The following is a 20,106-nucleotide window of genomic DNA, read 5'->3' as shown; positions in this document are numbered from 1 at the left end:
CCAGTAGCATGTCACCAACAACTAAACATTAAACAATTAAACATATCTACATTTAACATGTACCAGAATGGAAAATGAGAATTTATATTAACAAAAACATTGTATTAAAAGATGAAATAAAAATGGGGAATGATAATGAAAGGCAGAAGAGAGAATGAAAAAATAGAAACATGCACACCCAATTCGAATCAAATTAAAAAAGAAAACAAATAGTGAATCCAAGACTGGCACCGTTGTGGGAGGAAGGGTTATCGGCTTTTTTTGGAAGCCATGGATGGATATTCAGATTTGAAAGAAGAAGATATATTATTAGATCAAAATTAATTGTTGCAAAATTTATTATAAAAACTTATATGTGTATTAAATATATATTAAAAATTTTAGTGTTATATATATGACATTATTTTTTTTATAATATAATTGATTTATTAATTTAATTGATTAAAACGTTATATTAATAACATGAAAGTCATATATTCGATACTATACAACAAAAAGACTTCACAACACTTCCTTTTTGAAATAAGTTTTTGGAATATGTTTAAATTTCTCCAATTTTTAGAAACTAGATTCCGAAAGTGTTCAAATTTTAACATGTTCCAAAAAATAGTTTTCAGAATGTATTAAATACCTTTCAAAAATTAGTTTTTGGAATATTTATTCATTGAAAAAAAATCATCTTGGAAATTAGTTTTTTTTTGCCATAGGATATTTTTGTGAAAATGATATAAAAAATCTAAAAGGAGATACATTGATTAAATAGTTTGGGAAGGTGCAAATCAGCCAATGCATTTAACATTTAGGTTTAATTACTTGTTTAATTCCTATAGTTTTATTATTTGTACCTTTTTTAAAGTGATCCTTTTAGTCCTTATACTTTATATTTTAATTCCCTTTTAGTCCTTGCTATCAAGTAATATTATCAATTACAATTAACTACAAAAATATTAACAAGTAATTCGTAACTAATTTATCACAAAATAATTTATAATAAAAAAAATAATTGATAATTGATAATTAATTTGTAGCTAATTATTTTTATATATATTTTTGTAATAATGACTAAAAGGTAATTAAAATATAAATTATAGAAACTAAAAATATCACTTTCAAACTATAGGGACTAATAGAGAATTAAAATATAAACTATAAGAACTAAAAAGACAACTTTTAAATCATAGAGACTATAAGAAAATTAAAATATAAATGATAGGAACTAAAAATACACTTTCACATTATAGGAACTAAAAGGTACAAATCACAAAATGATAACAACGTTATATATTTGGTTTGCACTTAAAATGATTATAGTAGGCATTTTAATGTAAATCGAATGAAAAAAAACAAAATAAAAGCTAAAGTTAAAGTCTTAATCCTTTTGCAAAATATTTTTACATATTTTTTTTTTGTTAAAGTCTAAAGTTAAAGTCTTAATCGAACGAAAAAAAAAAACAAAAAAGAACGTTATATATTTTTACATATTTTATTTTTACATAATAAATTCGTAATTAATTTATAACAAGATAATTTATGATAAAAAAATAGATGATAATTTGTAACTAAATATTTTTATATATATTTTTTTTAGTAATGACTAAAATGTAATTAAAATATAAATTATAGATACTAAAATATCACTTTCAAACTATAGAGATTAAAAGAAAATTAAAATACAAATTATAAGAATTAAAAAGATAACTTTTAAATTATAAAGACTATAAAAAAATTAAAATCTAAACGATAAATACTAAAAATATCATTTTTAAACTATAAAGACTACAAAATACGAATCACGAAATATAAAAACTTTACATATTTGATTTGCACAATGATTATAGTAGGTATTTTAATGTAAATCGAAGGAAAAGAAAACAAAATAAAAGCTAAAGTAAAAGTCTTAATCCTTTTGCAAAATATTTTTACCTCAAAAATGATTTTCCCCCTAATTTTCAAAGATGCTGTTTGGAAGGGCACAACAAAACACATTAATCCAAAACCACTAATTTCATAAAAGAGTGCAAAAACGACGTCGTTATCAAGGCGTGGTTTAATACAGAGAGAGGAGTGTGGATAAAGGGTAGAGAGGGTCTGTGGAAACCGAGAAACAAAGCAGGGATAGGAAGAAGGAAAAATGGAAAAGTATTTCGGAAACGCTTATCGTGGCGACCCGGGAGTGCCCCATTCGGACCCGGATCGCTTCGTCAACATATGGGTCGGATCCGCTGCCTTCGCTGTTCTCACATATTTCAATCCCTACATGTGGCAGCTCTCTAATCAGTTCAAGTACCAACTCTCTTTCCCCTCTTTTCAATTGATTCAAACTTCGATAATAGACGCAGCATAATATCTTTTTGCTAGGTTTACTCTTCAGTCAACATTTAATACATCATAATATGATAATATGGGAATGGGACATAAGTTTTTTTACGAATTCAAACATATGCATATATTTGCTAGTAATATATTCGTACTTTTTTAACATTGTATTTGTAACATAAGTTTTATATATTTGTGTGTTTGAATGTATGATAGCATTATGTTTGTAGCATAAATTTTATGTATTGTGTTTTGTGTGTGTGTTTAATTGCTTCGGTTGAGAAAGTGCTTTTGTATGGAAAACTATGTAGTTTTCTGTTAGCTTGTTATGGAATATTTGGTACTAAAGTGAGGAACGGATAGATGCTACTTTGATAGTGAGATTTGGTTTTCCTCCAAGTTGGAGTTTAAACCCAGCTAATATATGTAGTGTGGATTGTTTAGTCATATGCAATACTAATGATTTTAGGAGTTTTATACTGCAGCTGAGTACATAGTCACTTTATATTATGTATGTATTGCTTACATTTATAGCCAAGAATCTGAAGTGATATTTAGGGTTCTGTTTGAATAAATTTCTCCAAATGTACTTATAGAAGAAGCAAATAAGAAGGAAAAATGATTTTTTTTTTCTCTACAAGCTAAAATTAGCTTATCAATAAGCTAATTTGTAGAAGTTCTCTAATAGGAACTTCTCAAAAAGTTGATTTTTTAACTTATGCAGCTTATAGAGAAGTTTTTATTTTTCCTTCTCCTATAAGTGCTTATGAAAAAGTATATCCAAACAGGCCCTGGTCTCATGGCCTACAAGCTTATTGAATGGATCTGAAGCAATGACTTTGCTATGGAGGTTCATTTTTTTTTTCTTTTCTTGAGTAAGCTATGGAGGTTCATTTTAATACACAAAATTTAGGTCTTCCAGTCCTGTACTCGTGTTGTCTTTAGTTTTATGACAGTTTTCTTGCCCATCTTAGCCACCCCCTCCCTCTCTCTCTCTCTATATATATATATATATATGTATTTATGTATGTATACTATACAGATAGGTGTTTTTATGATGCAGTTGTCTCCTACACCTGTTGTCTTTAGTTTTATGACAGTTTTCTTGCCCATCTTAGCCACCCCCTCCCTCTCTCTCTCTCTCTCTCTATATATATATATATATATATATATATATATATATGTATGTATGTATTTATGTATGTATACTATACAGAAAGGTGTTTTTATGATGCAGTTGGCTCCTACACTTGTTTGCTGAGGTATTTTGTTTTACTTTTATATCTTTTCCTCATTCCTAATCTAAACCTTATAATTTCAGCAGAGGTATGAAGGAAATTCATTATTTCAGGTTTAAATGTAGCTATGAAAAAGAATTTCATATTCATATCTCTTACACATAAAGATGAGTTAAAAGGTGAAAATGGACAGCTGAAATGTAATGTATGCTCTAGAGTTTCAACAGAAAATTGAAAAATAGAAAAAAGGATTCGGCTCTTAATTTATGCGTGTGTCTTGTTTGCTTTAAGGTCAATTTGGTGTTTTCTTCATCTGTGTTCCCTATATCCTGCTTATGATATTTGAGTTTAGTTGACACTTTGCTTTCACGGTTTCTCTTTGTAGTTATGATTTAGCCTTTTGAAGTTCTCTTTTGCATCAACTCGTTTTTACATTACATATTCTAAGATCCTTTGATTTACAGTTGGCATGACAAAGCAATGCTATATGAGCAATATCACTGGAAACAGGCAAGGAAGAAGAATCAGCCATATGAGTTCATGGTATGCTTTTTAACTCTATCTATTTTTTCTTTAGAGCTGATACTTTTGTTTACTTTGTGCTTTATTTAATATGAGTACCTAATTATCTGCTAAAAACAACTGTGTTGTTGCAGTGGAACAAGACCTGGGACAAGAACCACCGGGAACATTACTACTACAACTGGCCTATTTACTTTCCTTAGGCCACTTCTATTTTTCTTGCATACTTTGTCCTATCTTTATTTTGGTTGCAAACCTGGATCAATTGATGCCCCCTCCCCCCTACCCGGATCACATGCTTTTCTCTGATCACTTGAAAAACAAATACAAGGATTCAATTGTTGTGATGAAACGAGTAACTATGTGTTTGGAAATGATTTGGTGACACAGTTTTAAATCAAGTATTTAAATTTGTCAAGAAGCAAAACTTCGTTTTCAGTTTTATTTATACATCCTTTTATTAGAAAGGTTAAATTACTCATTTGATCCCTATAGTTTCATGATTCTTATCTTTTTAGTCCCTATAGTTTGAAAGTGTTTTTTTTTAGTTCCTATAGTTTATATTTTAATTCTCTTTTAGTCCCTATAATTTTGAAAGCGGTTTTTTTGTCCTTATAATTTATATTTTAATTCTCTTTTAACCCCTATAGTTTGAAAGTGGTATTTTTAGTTCCTATATTTTAATTCTCTTTTAGTCCTTATAGTTTAAAAATGTTCTTTTTAATCTTTATAGTTTGTATTTTAATTCTCTTTTAGTTCCTATAGTTAGAAAGTGATATTTTTAGTTCTTATAATTTATATTTTAATTACCTTTTAATCTTTACTATAAAAAAATATAAAAATAATTAGTTACAAATTAATTATAAATTATCAATTATTTTTTTATTACAAATTATCTTACTATAAAATAGTTACGAATTACTTGCTAATATTTTTGTAGTTAATTGTAATTAATAATATTACTCATATTTTGATGGTTAAAATGGAATTAAAATATAAAGTATAAGAATTAACAATATCACTTTTAAATTATAGGGATAAAAAAAGTAAAAATTGTAAAACTATAGAGATCAAATGAGTAATTTAACCTATTAGAAATTTAGAACTAACAAGTTCTTTTGGTGTGTCTTCTTTCACTCCAATCAAGTATTACTTCGCAAAAAATTAATAACTAAGAGTCTAAGAGAGAAAATGTTACATCTGAAAGAGAATTTCTATTAGTCATGTATCATTTTTTTTCAAGTGGAGGGACATTCCAGAGAGATTGAGATTCTACATCATTACCTAGTAGTAGTACTATTTACACAGTTCAGGCTTTATATGTGCTTTTCTCTCATCAATTGCAGGCTCAGCCCCTTCTGCCCACATTGAATCTGTAAACTTTTCTTTTGGTACAGATTATCTAAAAGTTTATGGTTTATATGTGCTTTATTTCATGTTGAGTATTGTATATATTCTTTGCAATCGAAATCAAGCTTTATTCATAAGCAATTGATGTTATGTCAAATTCAAACTGAACAAATTACATACCATGCAACAGTATTCCTCGTAAGAACCTAGTTCCACAACTTCTGGCTTCTGCATATGTTTTTATTTATATGTAGACATGATTCTTTTAATAGAAACTTCCAAGCTCAGTATGAAATTCTTGCTGTTGACGCATGTTTAAAAAATTTTCAGCAAAATAGCTCAAAAACAGATCAGAAAAACTTCAGTAGAACAGGTTCAATAACAATTTAGTTCACTTAAAAAAATGTCCAACTTGGTAATTTATAATAGTCCAGTACATTTTTTTAACATAGAATCAGTTAACTGAACTTGTAAACAGTTTAGTTCAGTTTGGTGTTAAAAATAAACAAATAAGTTCAGTTCCTTTGAACTGTTTTTCTATTTGGTTCAATTTTCTCCTTCGAATTGAATTGTGAACAACCCTACTATTCATATTAGCCATTCGATTGAACGATTTGAATAATTTTTAGATGTGATACCATTTTTTTTATCCAAAAGGTTTAAAGCTTTAGATCACGATGAATATAAAATTTATTATATTAATCTTATTTTTTTAAGGTTTAATAAATATTTGATATTGGCAATGTTCATATATTTTCAGAGTTGAAAGTATTGAGAGAACTGTGGAATACTATCTAGTTTTGATCATGCATTTCAATTTCTTTGAATTGCTAAAATGTTCCATCCAAACAGTTAAAGTTTAAACTCCTGTAGCAACAAACTTAAATTGAATAAAAAAATGACGTTGTTTCAAAGAACAGGAGGAGGTGCTATTATCACCACTATTTTTTAGGTTAAAATATAATTTTGTTTTTCCTATATTTGTCAATTCTTAATTTTAATTTTTTATTTTAAAATAGAAATATTTAATTCTTTTATTTATAAAATCAATAATTTTGGTCCCGTAGTGGCTTTCTTCGTGTTTCTTTGGTTCTGGATCTGTTGTCTCTTTTGTTAATATGCTTTTTTTTTTTCTCAAATTAAATTAAAAAAATGTCACAAATTAACAAGCATAAGAAATGTCCGAGAAATGCAGTAAAATGAAGTTGATCCTCCTAGTAATAATTAGGTGTGCAATGGCAAGAAATGCAATTATAAGAATTGGGACACTGAGGATCAGAAAAATGCTTGTAGCATTATATATAAACAATCACAATTATAGATAATTAGTTAGTTATTTTATATGCACACAAATTTTCGAATGAAAAATGTTTCGTTAAAATAATATAGCAGAACACACAAATGACGACAATAGCTAATGATGTTTGAGGCTGGTTTGGGTTTATTGCTTAAAGTGGAATTAATGGCGGCAGATGCCAAAGCCGACGTCGTAGGTGAAGGTCAGGTTTGGATTCGCCGCTTATTAGATTAGTTTTCCATGGCTTTTTTTTTTTTTAATTAAATACATTTTAATTAATCAAAAATTAATTTATAATGGCTAACGTCATTGATTTGGATGGGAGAATCAAAATTACTAATTTTTAAATATCTCAATTTTAAAATAAAAGACTAAAAATGATGATTGACAAAAAAAGGAGAACTAAAATTATATTTTAGTCTTTTTGTTATTTTCATTACCCATGTGAGTGAGCTTTTACTTATTTCCAAAATTGCTCTTCCCATGAAATAACAATTCAGTTGCATATACTTGGAGTGAAAATATAATTGAAACATGATTCTGTTGACTATTTTTATAATGAAATTATATTTCTATTGTAATGTTAATAAGTGTTTCATTTGGGAAAGAAATTTATCTAAAAATAAGTGTTATATTTAATTTTTCAATATAACTTTAATTGTTCTTTTCTATTAATATCTCTTATAAATGTCACTTTAATTTTTGAATATAATATTAATATTATTATCTTTCATCTATTTAATAAAATTAATTTTATTATTTTTTTCATTTATTTATTAATTTTTTTTAGTATATGTAAAACAATTTAAGACCATATTTATTTTGGATGGAGGGACTATAGGTAATTATAATGATGGGCCATCCCCAAGTTACCCATAACCATAAGCCCAGCAACACCTTATCCACCTAAACCGAAATAGATGATCATAATGATGGGCCTAAACCGAAACCTTCCAAAAAGTAACCATAACAACTAAGTAACATGCGCGTGTTTCCAGAGAAGGGAAGATGATGATGGCTCATTCTCATTATCTTCTTCACATTCCATCGTTATCATCTTTATCTGCATCTCTCACTTCCCCGCCTCGCTCGCTTCTTCCTGTTCGGACATTACAACCTAAGACGCTGTCGTGTCGTGTCCCTTCATTTCCAACACGCACCCCGTGGCACTTCAAGCCTCTTCATTTTGCTCTCTCTGGGGCACTCTCACTTGGGTTATTATTCGGAGGTAATTGTCACTACCCCTCTTTTTTCTTTTTAATGCTGCAGTCGTAGAATTGAAACTCAAAGTCTCAAACTTTGTAGGAATTGGCGTGGCTGAGGCTGCAAAAGTTGGTGTGAACAAGCCAGAGTTGCTCCCCAAGGAGTTTAGTACTGTCATTGATGTTGCTGGGTTCCTATCCGATGGACAGGTCTCGTGTTCTCGCAATCTTTGCAAACACTTTAATTCAAGTCTTTGACGTGACAATGCATTTTTTGAAGCTCAGGAATTGAAATCGACCTGTTTGTATGAAATGAAATTGGAATTTGTATGGTTTGAGGAAACATTTTCTGTTTTTTTTTTTTATAATGTGATCTAAGCACAAATTGCTATGAATGGTAAATTTGTTTACTTTTATAACAATTACTATAAACGTTGTACCAATTTACTAAAGATGATTTCTGATTGTTTGATAGTGCAAAAACTTTTATATTGACAAAACATGTCTATTAAACTCTACTTATTTTTGTTTTTTTTAAGAGTTTAATCATACACTGGCAGTGCAGAGATTTTTATATTGTAAGACAATCAGAAAAGATCTCAAAACTTTTAAAGTAATTATTATAAAAACCAATAAATTTACCATAAATGACAATTTGTGATTGGATGCCATTCTAATTAAATTCTTATTTTAGTTACAAATATTATAAGGCCATATTTTTTTAATTAACAATAAAAGCAACAAATGGAAACAAAAAAAGTTTTTTGAAACCAAAAGCTTCTAAGGTAGCAATAACATGATGCTGCTTCTTTTATTTCCTATTCAAAATGAAGTTACGCTTACAACTGAATTACTGAGTTCGTGAGTTGAGGGAAGAAAGAATGTCAATGATATTCAATTGATGCTTTTTCTGCAGGAGAAAAGACTAGCAGAAGAGATTGCTGCTCTTGAAGCGGATACTGGATTCAAGTTAAGAGTTTTGGCCCAGAACTATCCTGTTACGCCAGGTTTTCTTTTCTATGGTCATTGCACAATTTAGCATAATATGGATCTCATGTAACTCACAAGCTGCTATTGAAATTTAAGGGTTTAAGACTATTATTATTTAAGCTTGAAAGCTGAAACTAATAAACTCTGCAGGTTTGGCTATTAAAGATTTCTGGCAAGTAGATGACAGAACAGTTGTTTTTGTTGCTGATCCCACATTTGGTAAGTGAACCATCACACTTTTCTTTGTTACTTTTGTTCTTCCTTTGTGTTTTTTTTGGCTTCTTTAATATATGAAGTGGTTCTGAGCAGGCAATATATTGAATTTCAATGTTGGTGCTACGGTTGATTTGGATGTCCCACGTAGCTTTTGGAATCGCTTGGCTGGGAAGTATGGGAACATTTTCTATTGGAAAGAAAAGGTAGTCTCTTGCTTCTCAGTGTAGCTATTTTTAATTAGCCTAGTTAACGGTTTAACTTAACACCAAATGATACAGGGGGAAGATGCATCTATTGAAGCAGCAGTTATGGCAATTTCTAGTTGCTTGAGAGAACCAGTTGGGCCTAATAATTGTTCTGAGGTGAATTAATTTCATTGATCAGTATTATTTGGTCATGTGATACCATAGGTGTACAGATATGAACTAAAATATTTAGGAGAATCTGTTTCATGTTTTAAGTATATTATTCTGTTCTCTAAAAAAAAAAGAGTATATTATGCTGCGTATAAGGATCTTATGTACTTCATTCATTGTTAATACATATGGAGTCTGTAATGTATTTTCATTATTATATAAATAAGAGAGGCAAGAGATTGAACATTGGCATGATTTGTTAACAATTGAGTCTCAGGTGTCTCAGTTCAGATGGTACATTGACTTTTGAAGTCTGCTAAATGCAGATTAAACTTATAAGTATTTATCTCAAATTGGATCAATTGAGAGTTATCTTCGTAGTGTTGTTTTCTTTTTTAGATGCTAAATAGCTGTCCTAATTTGTGTATGTCTTGAAAGTAAATATACTATTTTTGCCTTTGAGGCTTATTCTGGAGGAAGTTACTGGATTTGTGATCCTAGTTAGTAGTTGGAAGGTGACCGATACATGGAATTAGCTGTAGTTTTATCTTAACCCCAAATCTGTGTTATGAAAATGAATCATGATACTAGAGATTCCTGGAATCAACATGCTCAATTCGGTGATTGCCTTATGGAGTACATACATATATTAGATTCCATTTTAACACCGCTGTGAAGTGGCTCATTTTAACATCATACCGGTTTTATAAGTTCTACATAAACCATGATTCTACTAAAAAACGTTTAACAAACTTCTATTAAGTTGTGAGTGACATCCATGACTTTCTAAAACTTGCACTATTAAAAGCAAATTTAAAGTTACAACACATTAAAAACAATGAAACGTAATTACACCATGTTAAAGTTTAAAAATACTACATTATAGAATTGAAAAATAAATGAGGTTGGTATAAGTTCTGAAATAATAAAATGTGACTGTAAATGATGGTGGATTGGGAAATTTTATGTTGCAGAAACAATACCATCTTTGTTTTTTTATCAGCAAATGCAGGAACAATACTTATATATACTGTATGAATTTGTGGGATGATGATAGGAACCAAATTCACAATGGGCCTTTGGAGCCTTTAGTTCATGAGATGCAGAAAGGCCCAAGGAAATGGTTAGTGTATTCCCATAGAAAGAAAAGAGGGGTAGAAGAGGAATAAGTTAGTGGGCAGTTTGTTACAGGAGAGAGTGGGCAGTTGGTTACAAGAGAGAGTGGGAGAGAGTTAGTGGGCAGTTTCCTTTTTGTTATTTAGTAGGTGTAGGGATAGCTTTTGGGGGGATCTTTTCTGTTTTTGGTGGGAATAGAGAGAACCTACGAGGTACTCTATTTAGGAGCTCAGCACTGGGACAAGGGGGACCTTCTCCTTTGTAGTTTTTATGATTTCCAGTCTAATGCAGAATTACTACTTCTCATTTTCCTGAATTCTTTGTTTTATTATTATCTGTTCTGAGGTTCTGTATTATTGGTCCGACCTGCCGGATATATCTCTCAGGACGGTGAATGAAAAAACGTAGAGGAGGAGGAAAACCAGCGGACGAATCAGCGATGGACGCGAGGATGGAAAAGGTTGAAGGTGATTTGGAGATGATGAAATCGATGATGGAGGCGATACAAGCAGAAGCAAAAGAAGCAAAGGAGAACCAGTCGAAGATCCTAGAACTGGTGACGAAGAGCTTGATGATGAACATCAACGATGGAGAAGAGGGAGAAGGATCACATGGCGGAAGTCGCAAGGCCAAAACGAACGGAGAGCATGGTGGAAAGAGGCCAAATCCGATCAGTGCTGGTTCAGTTTGGAAGAGCTTAGAAGCAGAAGCACTAGACGAATTCCGACAATCGATCAAGAAGGTGGAGCTCCCTTCTTTCACTGGCGAAGATCCCGTCGGCTGGATTTCAAGGGCTGAAATCTATTTCCAGGTGCAGGAAACAAGCGACGAGGTGAAGGTGAGGCTCGCCCAGATTAGCATGGAGAACGGGACCGTTCATTTCTTCAATTTGTTACTGCTTGAGAATGAGAACCTGACGTGGGAGGAATTGAAGTATGAACTGATGCAGAGGTATGCAGGGAAGGGAACAGCATATGAGCAATTATCGGCGCTGCAACAGACGAGGAGCATTGATGACTACATTCAACGGTTTGAATGTTTAATTGCTCAGATTCCCAAATTGCAAGACGAACAATATTTCGCTTGCTTCACACATGGTTTGAAGAGCTTGCACGTTGCCAATCTGTTAACGAGAGGACGTTTGATGAATATAGCGAGGGCCGTCAAAATGGAGATGACTAGCAAAAACAGAGCATGGGTGGGACGTGGAGACACATGTATGGAATCCGGAACTAGGACCGCATCGGGCCAGAGAAATCCCTTGGTGGCAACGGGTCGAACTGGGTCAAGAAATTACGGAGGCAAGGGAACTAATGGGCCAGGCCCAAACGCAAGGGGAGATGGCGCTGAAAAATATAAACAAGGACAATGAGACAGAGGAGCCATAGTACCATGAAGCTACAACAGAAGATAAGTGGAATTAATATTTTGTAGTAATTAATAGCAGGGGGGAATATAAATAGTTATATTTCGTAGTAATTAATATGTATTCATTTCAGTTTCTGGTTCCTTTTGAGACTGATTGTAGTCTGTCTTTGGAACCAGGTGACTGTGGTTTATGCCTCTTTGTATCCTTAGTACCTCTGGTACTTCATTATTAATATAATTTATTTTTGCTGACCAAAAAAAAAAAAGTGGAATTCCCATTCTTCTTCTCATTGACAGCGAGGCGACCCATAATTTCATTTCAAGGAAATTGGTTGAAGCTTTAGGTTGGACATGGGAGGAGACATAATCAATGAAAATTTTGATGGGGGATGGCCACACGACTGAAACCAGTGGTATGTGTAAAGAAATCAAAATAGAGACAGAGGCAGGAAGGTTCACACTTGATGCTGTCTTGTTCGATTTGGAAGATATTGATGTTATTTTGGGTATGTCTTGGCTAAAAACTCTAGGGGTAATGACAGTAGATTGGAATACGCAGATAATGAAGTTTGAAACAGAACTGGGAACGAAAACCTTGAGAGGAGTAAATCAAGAGGAGTCTTTGTTTGCCACTTTGTGTGGGGTACTTGATGAAAGACAGGAGTAGAAGGAGAATGGGCTGAACAGTGAGCAGCAATGAGCTCTGGGAGACATTCTTACCAGTTTTGATGATGTCTTTGTGGAACCGAAGGGATTACCTCCTGTTCGTGTGAAGGAGCATACAATTAAGCTGAAACAGGGACATGATCCAATCAACGTAAGGCCATATAGATATTCTTACCATCAAAAGAACGAGATAGAAAAACAAGTGAAAGAGTTGTTGGAGATTGGTCATATAAGGCCAAGTCAAAGTGAATATTCAAGTCCGGTAATTCTAGTTAAAAAGAAAAACAACAAGTGGAGGATGTGTGTGGATTATAGAGCTCTCAACAAGGCCACGGTTCCGGATAAATTCCCAATCCCAGTGATTGAAGAACTACTAGATGAGTTTCATGGTTCCACCTATTTCTCCAAGTTAGATTTGAGGTTCGGATACCATCAAGTTTGAATGAAGAAGGATGACATTTACAAAACTGCTTTCAGGACACATGAGGGACATTATGAGTATCTAGTTATGCGCTTTGGGCTAATGAATGCGCCCTCTACCTTTCACTCTCTCATGAATGAGGTTTTTAGAAAGTTTCTAAGAAGGGGGGTGCTAGTTTTCTTTTACGATATATTGGTGTATAGCAAGGAATGGGAGTAGCATATGGAGCAATTGAAATGTGTCTTGGAAGTTCTGAGGAAGCAACAACTTTATGCCAACAAGGAGAAGTGTAATTTTGGGCAAAGAAGCATAGAGTACCTAGGACATGTCATTTCAAAGCAAGGGGTAGAGGTGGACCCAAACAAAGTGAAAAGCGTGCTGGATTGGCCAGTTCCCACTAATGTCAAGGGAGTACGTGGGTTCCTTGGTATCATAGGCTATTATAGAAAGTTCATCAAAGACTATGGAAAGATAGCTAGAGTGGAATGACCAGGCTCAAAAGGCTTTTGAGGAACTAAAGAATAAGATTACTTCAGTCCCTGTCCTAACCTTGCCCAATTTTGAACAAGAATTTGAGCTTGAATGTGATGCATCCGGTTTAGGAATTGGGGCCATTTTGATGCAAAGCAGGAAACCAGTGGCGTACTTTAGCAAGGCTTTAAGTAGCAGAAATGTCACTAAATCTGCTCATGAAAGAGAGTTAATGGCAGTGGCATTGGCTATACAACATTGGTGTCCCTACTTACTTGGAAGGAAATTCACTGTCTATTCCGATCAAAAGAGTTTGAAGCAACTTCTCCAGCAAAGAATTACCACGGGGAGCCAGCAAAATTGGCTAGCTAAGTTGTTGGGGTATAATTTCGAGATTGTATACAAACCGGGTTTAGAAAACAAGGGGGCGGATGCATTATCAAGAAGCATGGGGGAGATGGAGCTTAATTCCTTAGCATACATACCGGTGTGGTTGGACTGCTAAAATTTAATAACTGAAGTGCATGAAAGTTCCACTTGGAGGAAGGTTATTGAAGACTTGAAGCAAGATCAAGGAAAGCATGGTGTGTTATTCTTCAAAGACAGATTAGTAGTTGCTGAAACCTCAAGCTGGATTCCTAAGTTAATGGAAGAGTTTCATGCTACTCCCCAAGGAGGACACTCCGGGTTTTATCGTACTTATAGGCGTCTTGCTTCGAATCTGTTTTGGAAAGGAATGAAGGGAGATATTATGAGGTTTGTGCAGGACTGTGATGTTTGTCAACGCCAGAAATACTTAACAACAGCCCCTAGAGGTTTATTACAACCTTTACCAATACCGAATCAAGTATGGGAAGATATATCTTTAGATTTTATCACGGGGCTCCCGAGATCCAAAGGGTTTGAGGCCATTCTAGTCGTGGTAGACAGGCTATCTAAATATAGTCATTTTATTCCATTAAGACACCCTTACACAGCACGAGCCATAGCTGAAATATTTGTGAAAGAGGCGATTAGGTTTCATGGGGTACCCAATTCTGTTGTGAGTGATCGTGATCCGTTGTTTATGAGTCTGTTCTGGAAAGAATTCTTCAAACTACAAGGTACAACACTCAAGATGAGTACAAGGAGAAGTGAAGGTGGAAGTAGTTCAAAGGGAATTGCAAGATAGGGATGAAGCTTTGAGACAATTGAAAAATCTCTTGGCAAGAGCACAAGAGAGGATGAAGACACAAGCGGATAAGCATAGAAAGGAGATGAATTTTGAGATAGGTGACTTGGTGTTCCTCAAATTGAAGCAACATAGGCAGCATTCTGTGGCTGCAAGAATCAGTCCGAAATTAAGCGCTAGATACTATGGGCCTTTCGAGGTGATTGAGAGGATTGGGGAAGTAGCTTATAAGTTGAAATTGCCTACAAGTTCCAAGATACACCCAATTTTCCATGTGTCCTTGCTAAAAAAGCACATGAAGATTACAAAGTTGAAAGCACACTGCCTAGTGGATTGGAGGATGACCGTGAAGGAGAAATTGAACCAGAACTGGTGTTGGCAACTCGTAGTATAATGAAGAGAGGCGAAAGAGTCAACTAGTGGCTAGTACAATGGAAGGGGAAAAGCGTAGATGAAGCAACTTGGGAAGACGAATTGACATTGAAGAGCCAGTTTCCAGAATTGAGTCTTGAGGACAAGACTTTACTTCAAGGAGAGAGTGTTGATAGGAACCAAATTCGCAATGGGCCTTTGGAGCCTTTAGTTCATGAGATGCAGAAAGGCCCAAGGGAATGGTTAGTGTATTCCCGTAGAAAGAAAAGAGGGGTAGAAGAGGAATAAGTTAGTGGGCAGTTTGTTACAGGAGAGAGTAGACAGTTTGTAACAGGAGAGAGTGGGCAGTTGGCTACAGGAGAGAGTGGGAGAGAGTTAGTGGGCAGTTTCCTTTCTGTTATTTAGTAGGTGTAGGGATAGCTTTTGGGGGATGCAAAATTACTACTTCTCATTTTCCTGAATTCTTTGTTTTATTATTATCTGTTCTGAGGTTCCGTATTAGATGAATACTTATATTCGTAGTTTAAAAACCCTGATTGGACTGGTCGGGAACAAGACTTATTATCATTGGGTTGAATCAATCATTGGGTTAGAAATGCTATTAAACTGGTAGTTATGTCATCAAACTGGATTAAACCGGTATAACTCAACTCTGGGCAGACTGTTTTTCACTCAAAATTGATGTCTTGCATGGCCCAATACATCAAAAGCCTGCTATACTGATGCAGCTCTGCTGCGTCTCTATTAGATCAAGTCATGCGATTCAATTAGCTACTCATCAGTTTGATCATTGATTTAGTCTTTAACCGAGTCGATAATCGATCCAATTTTTAAAACATTGCTTATATTATGGGTTGACTTTTTTTTATTACATTTCAAAATAATTATACATGTATATTATATTAAGAGAGGGCGAGCCCTGGTGCAGCGGTAAAGTTGTGCCTTGGTGACTTGTTGGTCATGGGTTCGAATCCGGAAACAGCCTCTTTGCATATGCAAGGGTAAGGCTGCGTTCCCTCCCCCATACCTTCGCATAGCGAAGAGCCTCTGGGCAATGGGGTACGAAGTTTTTTTAAGTATATTATATTAAGAAATTTTTAGAAGTTTGTGAAGCAGCTGCCCCAAACTCAAATTAATAGGTAGATCCGCTCATGGTTTTGAAGCTATTATTCAGTTACTATTCATTGCAGAGTTAGTCGATTTATATGTAGTCTAAGTATATATTTGGGTTACAGTATCAATGAAATGAATCTTTAGATACTCTCCATCTGAATTATATATATCATTACAATCCTTTAGAACTATAACGTCATCATCCAAAATGAGATAAGAGTGCCAACGAACGAACACTCTTTTAATCTTTTTCAGCAGTGTAAGCATGTTGGAGCATACATATCACTAAGAAATATGGTCTTTTTAAGTTTTTTCTTTTTCTTACAAAATAACTCATGAAAGATATTCTAGATATTATGCCACGCCAGCCTTTGTAAGTATTCAGAAACAACTGATAGTAACAATCAAACATCTTTGTAATCGATGTAACAAAGAAAAAAGTAATGGCATATCAACTAATTATTCAAAGGCTTGTAGTTGCAGTGATGGAGTAATCCACTCATCCCCATGAGAAATTATTGTATGCTCTGAAAAGGATCCCAATCCTCGGCTGTAGAATTGCAAAAACTCTCATCCATAGAATTTGTAGTATAACATAATATATAATATATTAAATTGTAAAATTAAATTTTATTGGTTGGATTTATAACTGCATATCCTGCTGTTTCTTTTTAAACTCTAGAGGATTGAATCTAGTCTGAAATTATCATCTGTCTAAAATCTTAATCAATTTCTTCGTAATTAATAGCTGAATTTTATTAACACTTTAAAGTGAATATCTTGACTACATGTCATGTTAAGATTAATGTTATGGATCATATAATAATTTCTTCCACACCACATTATCTTACTATTGGTAAGATAAGGGATGTTTTAAATTTGTTTCATTTTTTTTTTTATAGATATCATTGGATCCTTTTCTAGGTTTATGAACTGGATGCTCGTACAAAGTTTATAACAACGGAGAATAACACTTGAAACAAGTTGCAACCAATTTCATCCCCCCAAAAATAGTATATGTCTAAACCAAAGAAATCAAACTATTGATGCCGTAGTGCTAAATGCAGCTTAAGTTTTCATCATTGCAAGAAGTGGTACTGGTAACAGTTAATTAACTTAAAAGAATATATTGAATCATCTGCATATACATCTTCAAGCTGTAACAAGAGGCTTAATTAGTTATAACAAGAAAATTAAAACTCCCTTGATTGTTGTCTATCATAGGGAGATAGGAACATCAATATTATTATAGTATTTGTGTCATGAGTGATCCCTTTCTGCATGCACCTTTGATGCTTCTCTGCTTTACACTCTGCAACATTCTAGAATCTTCTGTAATTCTTGAGACTGACAGGGGATTGCAAGAGCTCCCTTTTGCCTGAGACCAAACTCTTCTTCAGCTTGATCAAGCAGTCCCAAGAAAGCAGGATCATTCAAGTAATGTAAGCCAACAATGAATCTTTTGGATTCTCCACCATTTGTTGTAAGAACAGCAAAATATCCTTCCCTAACATCATCTGGCACCACACTCGTGGTTGTGGCTTCATTCAAGTACCTCAGTGGGGGATTTTTGTGAACGAAGTGTGAAACACCCTTTTCTATTTTCCCAACAAAAGAACTAAGCATCATCTTCAACTCTGAATGATAGTTTTTTCTTCTTGATAGGATATAGTGAGTTAGTGGTGAACTTTTGAGCTTGCTCATCTATGTGCTGAGTTTGACTATTTATATACAATGAGAACAATGTGAATCACATAAAAAGTCTTGATTATTGGTGGCTTCGCACTAAGGAGGGGCAAGTGTACATGTAGCCATACCGTGTATTTATTGCAATTATTTGAAACGTCAATATCTTCCTTCTCCAAAGCATCAAGAAGTTTTTTTTATCGTTGTGGGAGAGCCAAGATTTTGTGGTCCCTATGTCTTAGTGTTACCGTATAATAATATGCCCTTAATGTTGTCTTTCTCTGCAAGATTTTGATTGATTTGAATGCTTGCTGAACACATACACATCTTCTAAACCTTTCGGATTGCAATATTTGTTAATTATAAGGAAAAAAAATACTCGACATATTTTATATTTATTAAGAAATTTAATTAACGTTATTAAATTATGTCAATTTCAATTAAAAAAATATTTTTTAAATTATCTTTTATTTAAACTTGATATTAAACACAAATTTTTTATTAAATGAAGCACATTTTAAAAATAGTCTAATTAAATAAAAAATTGAAATTTATTTATATTTAAGACTTAAATACAAACATTTTTTTTTACTTATATTTAACATCAGAGGGAACAATATATATGATTTCTAATAGAGAGAAATCCTATGATAATTGTTTTAACATATTCTTTTAAATATAGTCTTTTATTAGTTGATTTTTTTTTTGGAAATTATAAAGTTTTGTAAGTCTTACATTTTATTTAATGAACAATATCTCTAATTATTTATGTAATTTTTAATAATTTCTAACTCAATGGTAGAAAAAAGTGTATTAAAAAAATGTGCAACAAAGTATTTAACACTCGTCGTAATCCAACAATTTGATTTTCAGTTGAGTGATAGTTATGCCAGTTATTTCGGCCTAGCTAAATGAAAATTGTGTGTGTGTGTGTGTGTGTGTTTTTTTTTTAATTGATTCGTTGTGAATATTGATTCATCTGTGTTTCAATGCAGGATTTTGATTGATTTGAATGGTCACAGAACAAATCTTCTAAACCAAGTGCGCGGTTTCTGATTGAAATATTTGTTAGGTGAGATTTTGTTTCTTGCTTCTTATAACGATGTCTGGAGAACAAACAAATGGATTTTAACCGTGTTGCGGGCTCATGATAAAATATAACCGTGTTGTGGGAGGAAGTATCTGGTGCACCTGTTTACACAGTTTATTTGGATATATATCTTCTGGTTTATTCTGTTTTATTTAGAATTTATGGTACCATAAACATTTTAATTCCTTATATCAATAAATCACTTTGCTTTTTAAAAAAATCATAAAGATTTAAATTTTCTAATTTAACTCAATATTCCTTACAATTAACTAAAGTTTGATGATCTTTATCATGTGATTTACAAAACTTCAAAAATGAGTTCTTCCTTCGATGTTTTTACTTTTAAGTGCAAATTACAATATGACAAAATATATAAGATCAAAGTTTCACTAGGGAGGAAATCACGGTATGATGCTTCATGTGAATTGTATTGTAATTAATTATCAATGTTTTTCCAAATCTATTTAATTTATAGTTAGCAGTGGAATTGGTATGTGTTGTTATTTCTGAGTTATATCATTATCAAGAACAAGTAATTAATGTGAGTTGTTTTTATCGTGCGTAAGGGGGGTAGTGGCCTGGTAGGTGACAACAATAGTGCAGATTCTGCATAATTGTAAATGGTGTCGGATATCTTATCACATAGATTTATTTATTTTTCTAATCCAATAGTCCTTAAAATCAATTAAAATTGGATGTTTACTAGGCCAAAAATCTGTTCTCTTTGAAGCATTGCCGCGTTTGTTGTTTATTTCTTAAAAGTAACCGTAAAAATGAGCTTATTATTAGATATAGGCTTAATTGATTTCCCTAGCTAATATAATTAATTTATATGTGATTTTAATTTCCTATTTTGTAACTTTAGTCCTTTTATTTTTAAATTTGTGCGATTTTGGTACACCGATTAACAAATTATCTAATACTTAACAGAGACACTGATACGACAGTAAGGTGATGGATACATGTTAGTTTCTTGTATACTACCCATTTCAACATCTTAAGGATATATAAACTCCATGTGTTCTTATCACATAGTATATTTGTTAAGTATTGAATGACAAATTAATTGGTTATCTAAAATTGTACGCATACATAAATCTGGAACAAGTAATCCAAAAAATAACATATATTTTGAATAATTTGTT

The 20,106-nt window shown here is 32.8% G+C and overlaps 3 protein-coding genes across 6 annotated transcripts; 2 read left to right on the top strand and 1 right to left on the bottom strand.

Moving 5' to 3' along the window:
- The first annotated feature begins 2,128 nt into the window (after window positions 1-2,128).
- LOC100527253 (uncharacterized) lies at window positions 2,129-4,499 on the top strand. The gene is given in 3 exon segments (NM_001250132.1): window positions 2,129-2,283; window positions 4,019-4,097; window positions 4,211-4,499. Coding segments are annotated over 3 exon segments (300 nt in total). The 5' UTR covers window positions 2,129-2,131; the 3' UTR covers window positions 4,280-4,499.
- Window positions 4,500-7,656: 3,157 nt separating this feature from the next.
- Window positions 7,657-19,181, top strand: LOC100795443 (thylakoid lumenal 15.0 kDa protein 2, chloroplastic-like). Of its 4 annotated transcripts, none has more exons than NM_001414961.1 (7): window positions 7,657-7,951; window positions 8,029-8,135; window positions 8,842-8,932; window positions 9,066-9,134; window positions 9,225-9,334; window positions 9,410-9,493; window positions 18,867-19,181. In NM_001414961.1, exons 1-7 carry the CDS (start codon window positions 7,732-7,734, stop codon window positions 18,876-18,878), a joined length of 693 nt encoding a protein of 230 aa, NP_001401890.1. In that variant the 5' UTR covers window positions 7,657-7,731; the 3' UTR covers window positions 18,879-19,181. The 4 variants fall into 4 exon arrangements, with proteins under 4 accessions (NP_001401890.1, NP_001401891.1, NP_001401889.1 ...); NM_001414962.1 differs by lacking the exon at window positions 18,867-19,181 and adding an exon at window positions 17,540-18,213; NM_001414960.1 differs by lacking the exon at window positions 18,867-19,181 and adding an exon at window positions 10,990-15,466.
- LOC100500334 (ARG7 auxin responsive family protein) lies at window positions 17,125-17,978 on the bottom strand. Its single transcript, NM_001249560.2, has one exon. The coding sequence runs from the start codon at window positions 17,887-17,889 to the stop codon at window positions 17,491-17,493; it is 399 nt and encodes a 132-aa protein (NP_001236489.2). The 5' UTR covers window positions 17,890-17,978; the 3' UTR covers window positions 17,125-17,490.
- Window positions 19,182-20,106: the final 925 nt, after the last annotated feature.

Source organism: Glycine max, chromosome 10, assembly GCF_000004515.6.
Source record: "Glycine max cultivar Williams 82 chromosome 10, Glycine_max_v4.0, whole genome shotgun sequence".
In the NCBI taxonomy this organism is placed as follows: Eukaryota; Viridiplantae; Streptophyta; class Magnoliopsida; order Fabales; family Fabaceae; genus Glycine; species Glycine max.
The sequence above is the reverse complement of the archived record's forward strand: the minus strand, read 5'-3'. Positions and strand labels throughout refer to the sequence as shown.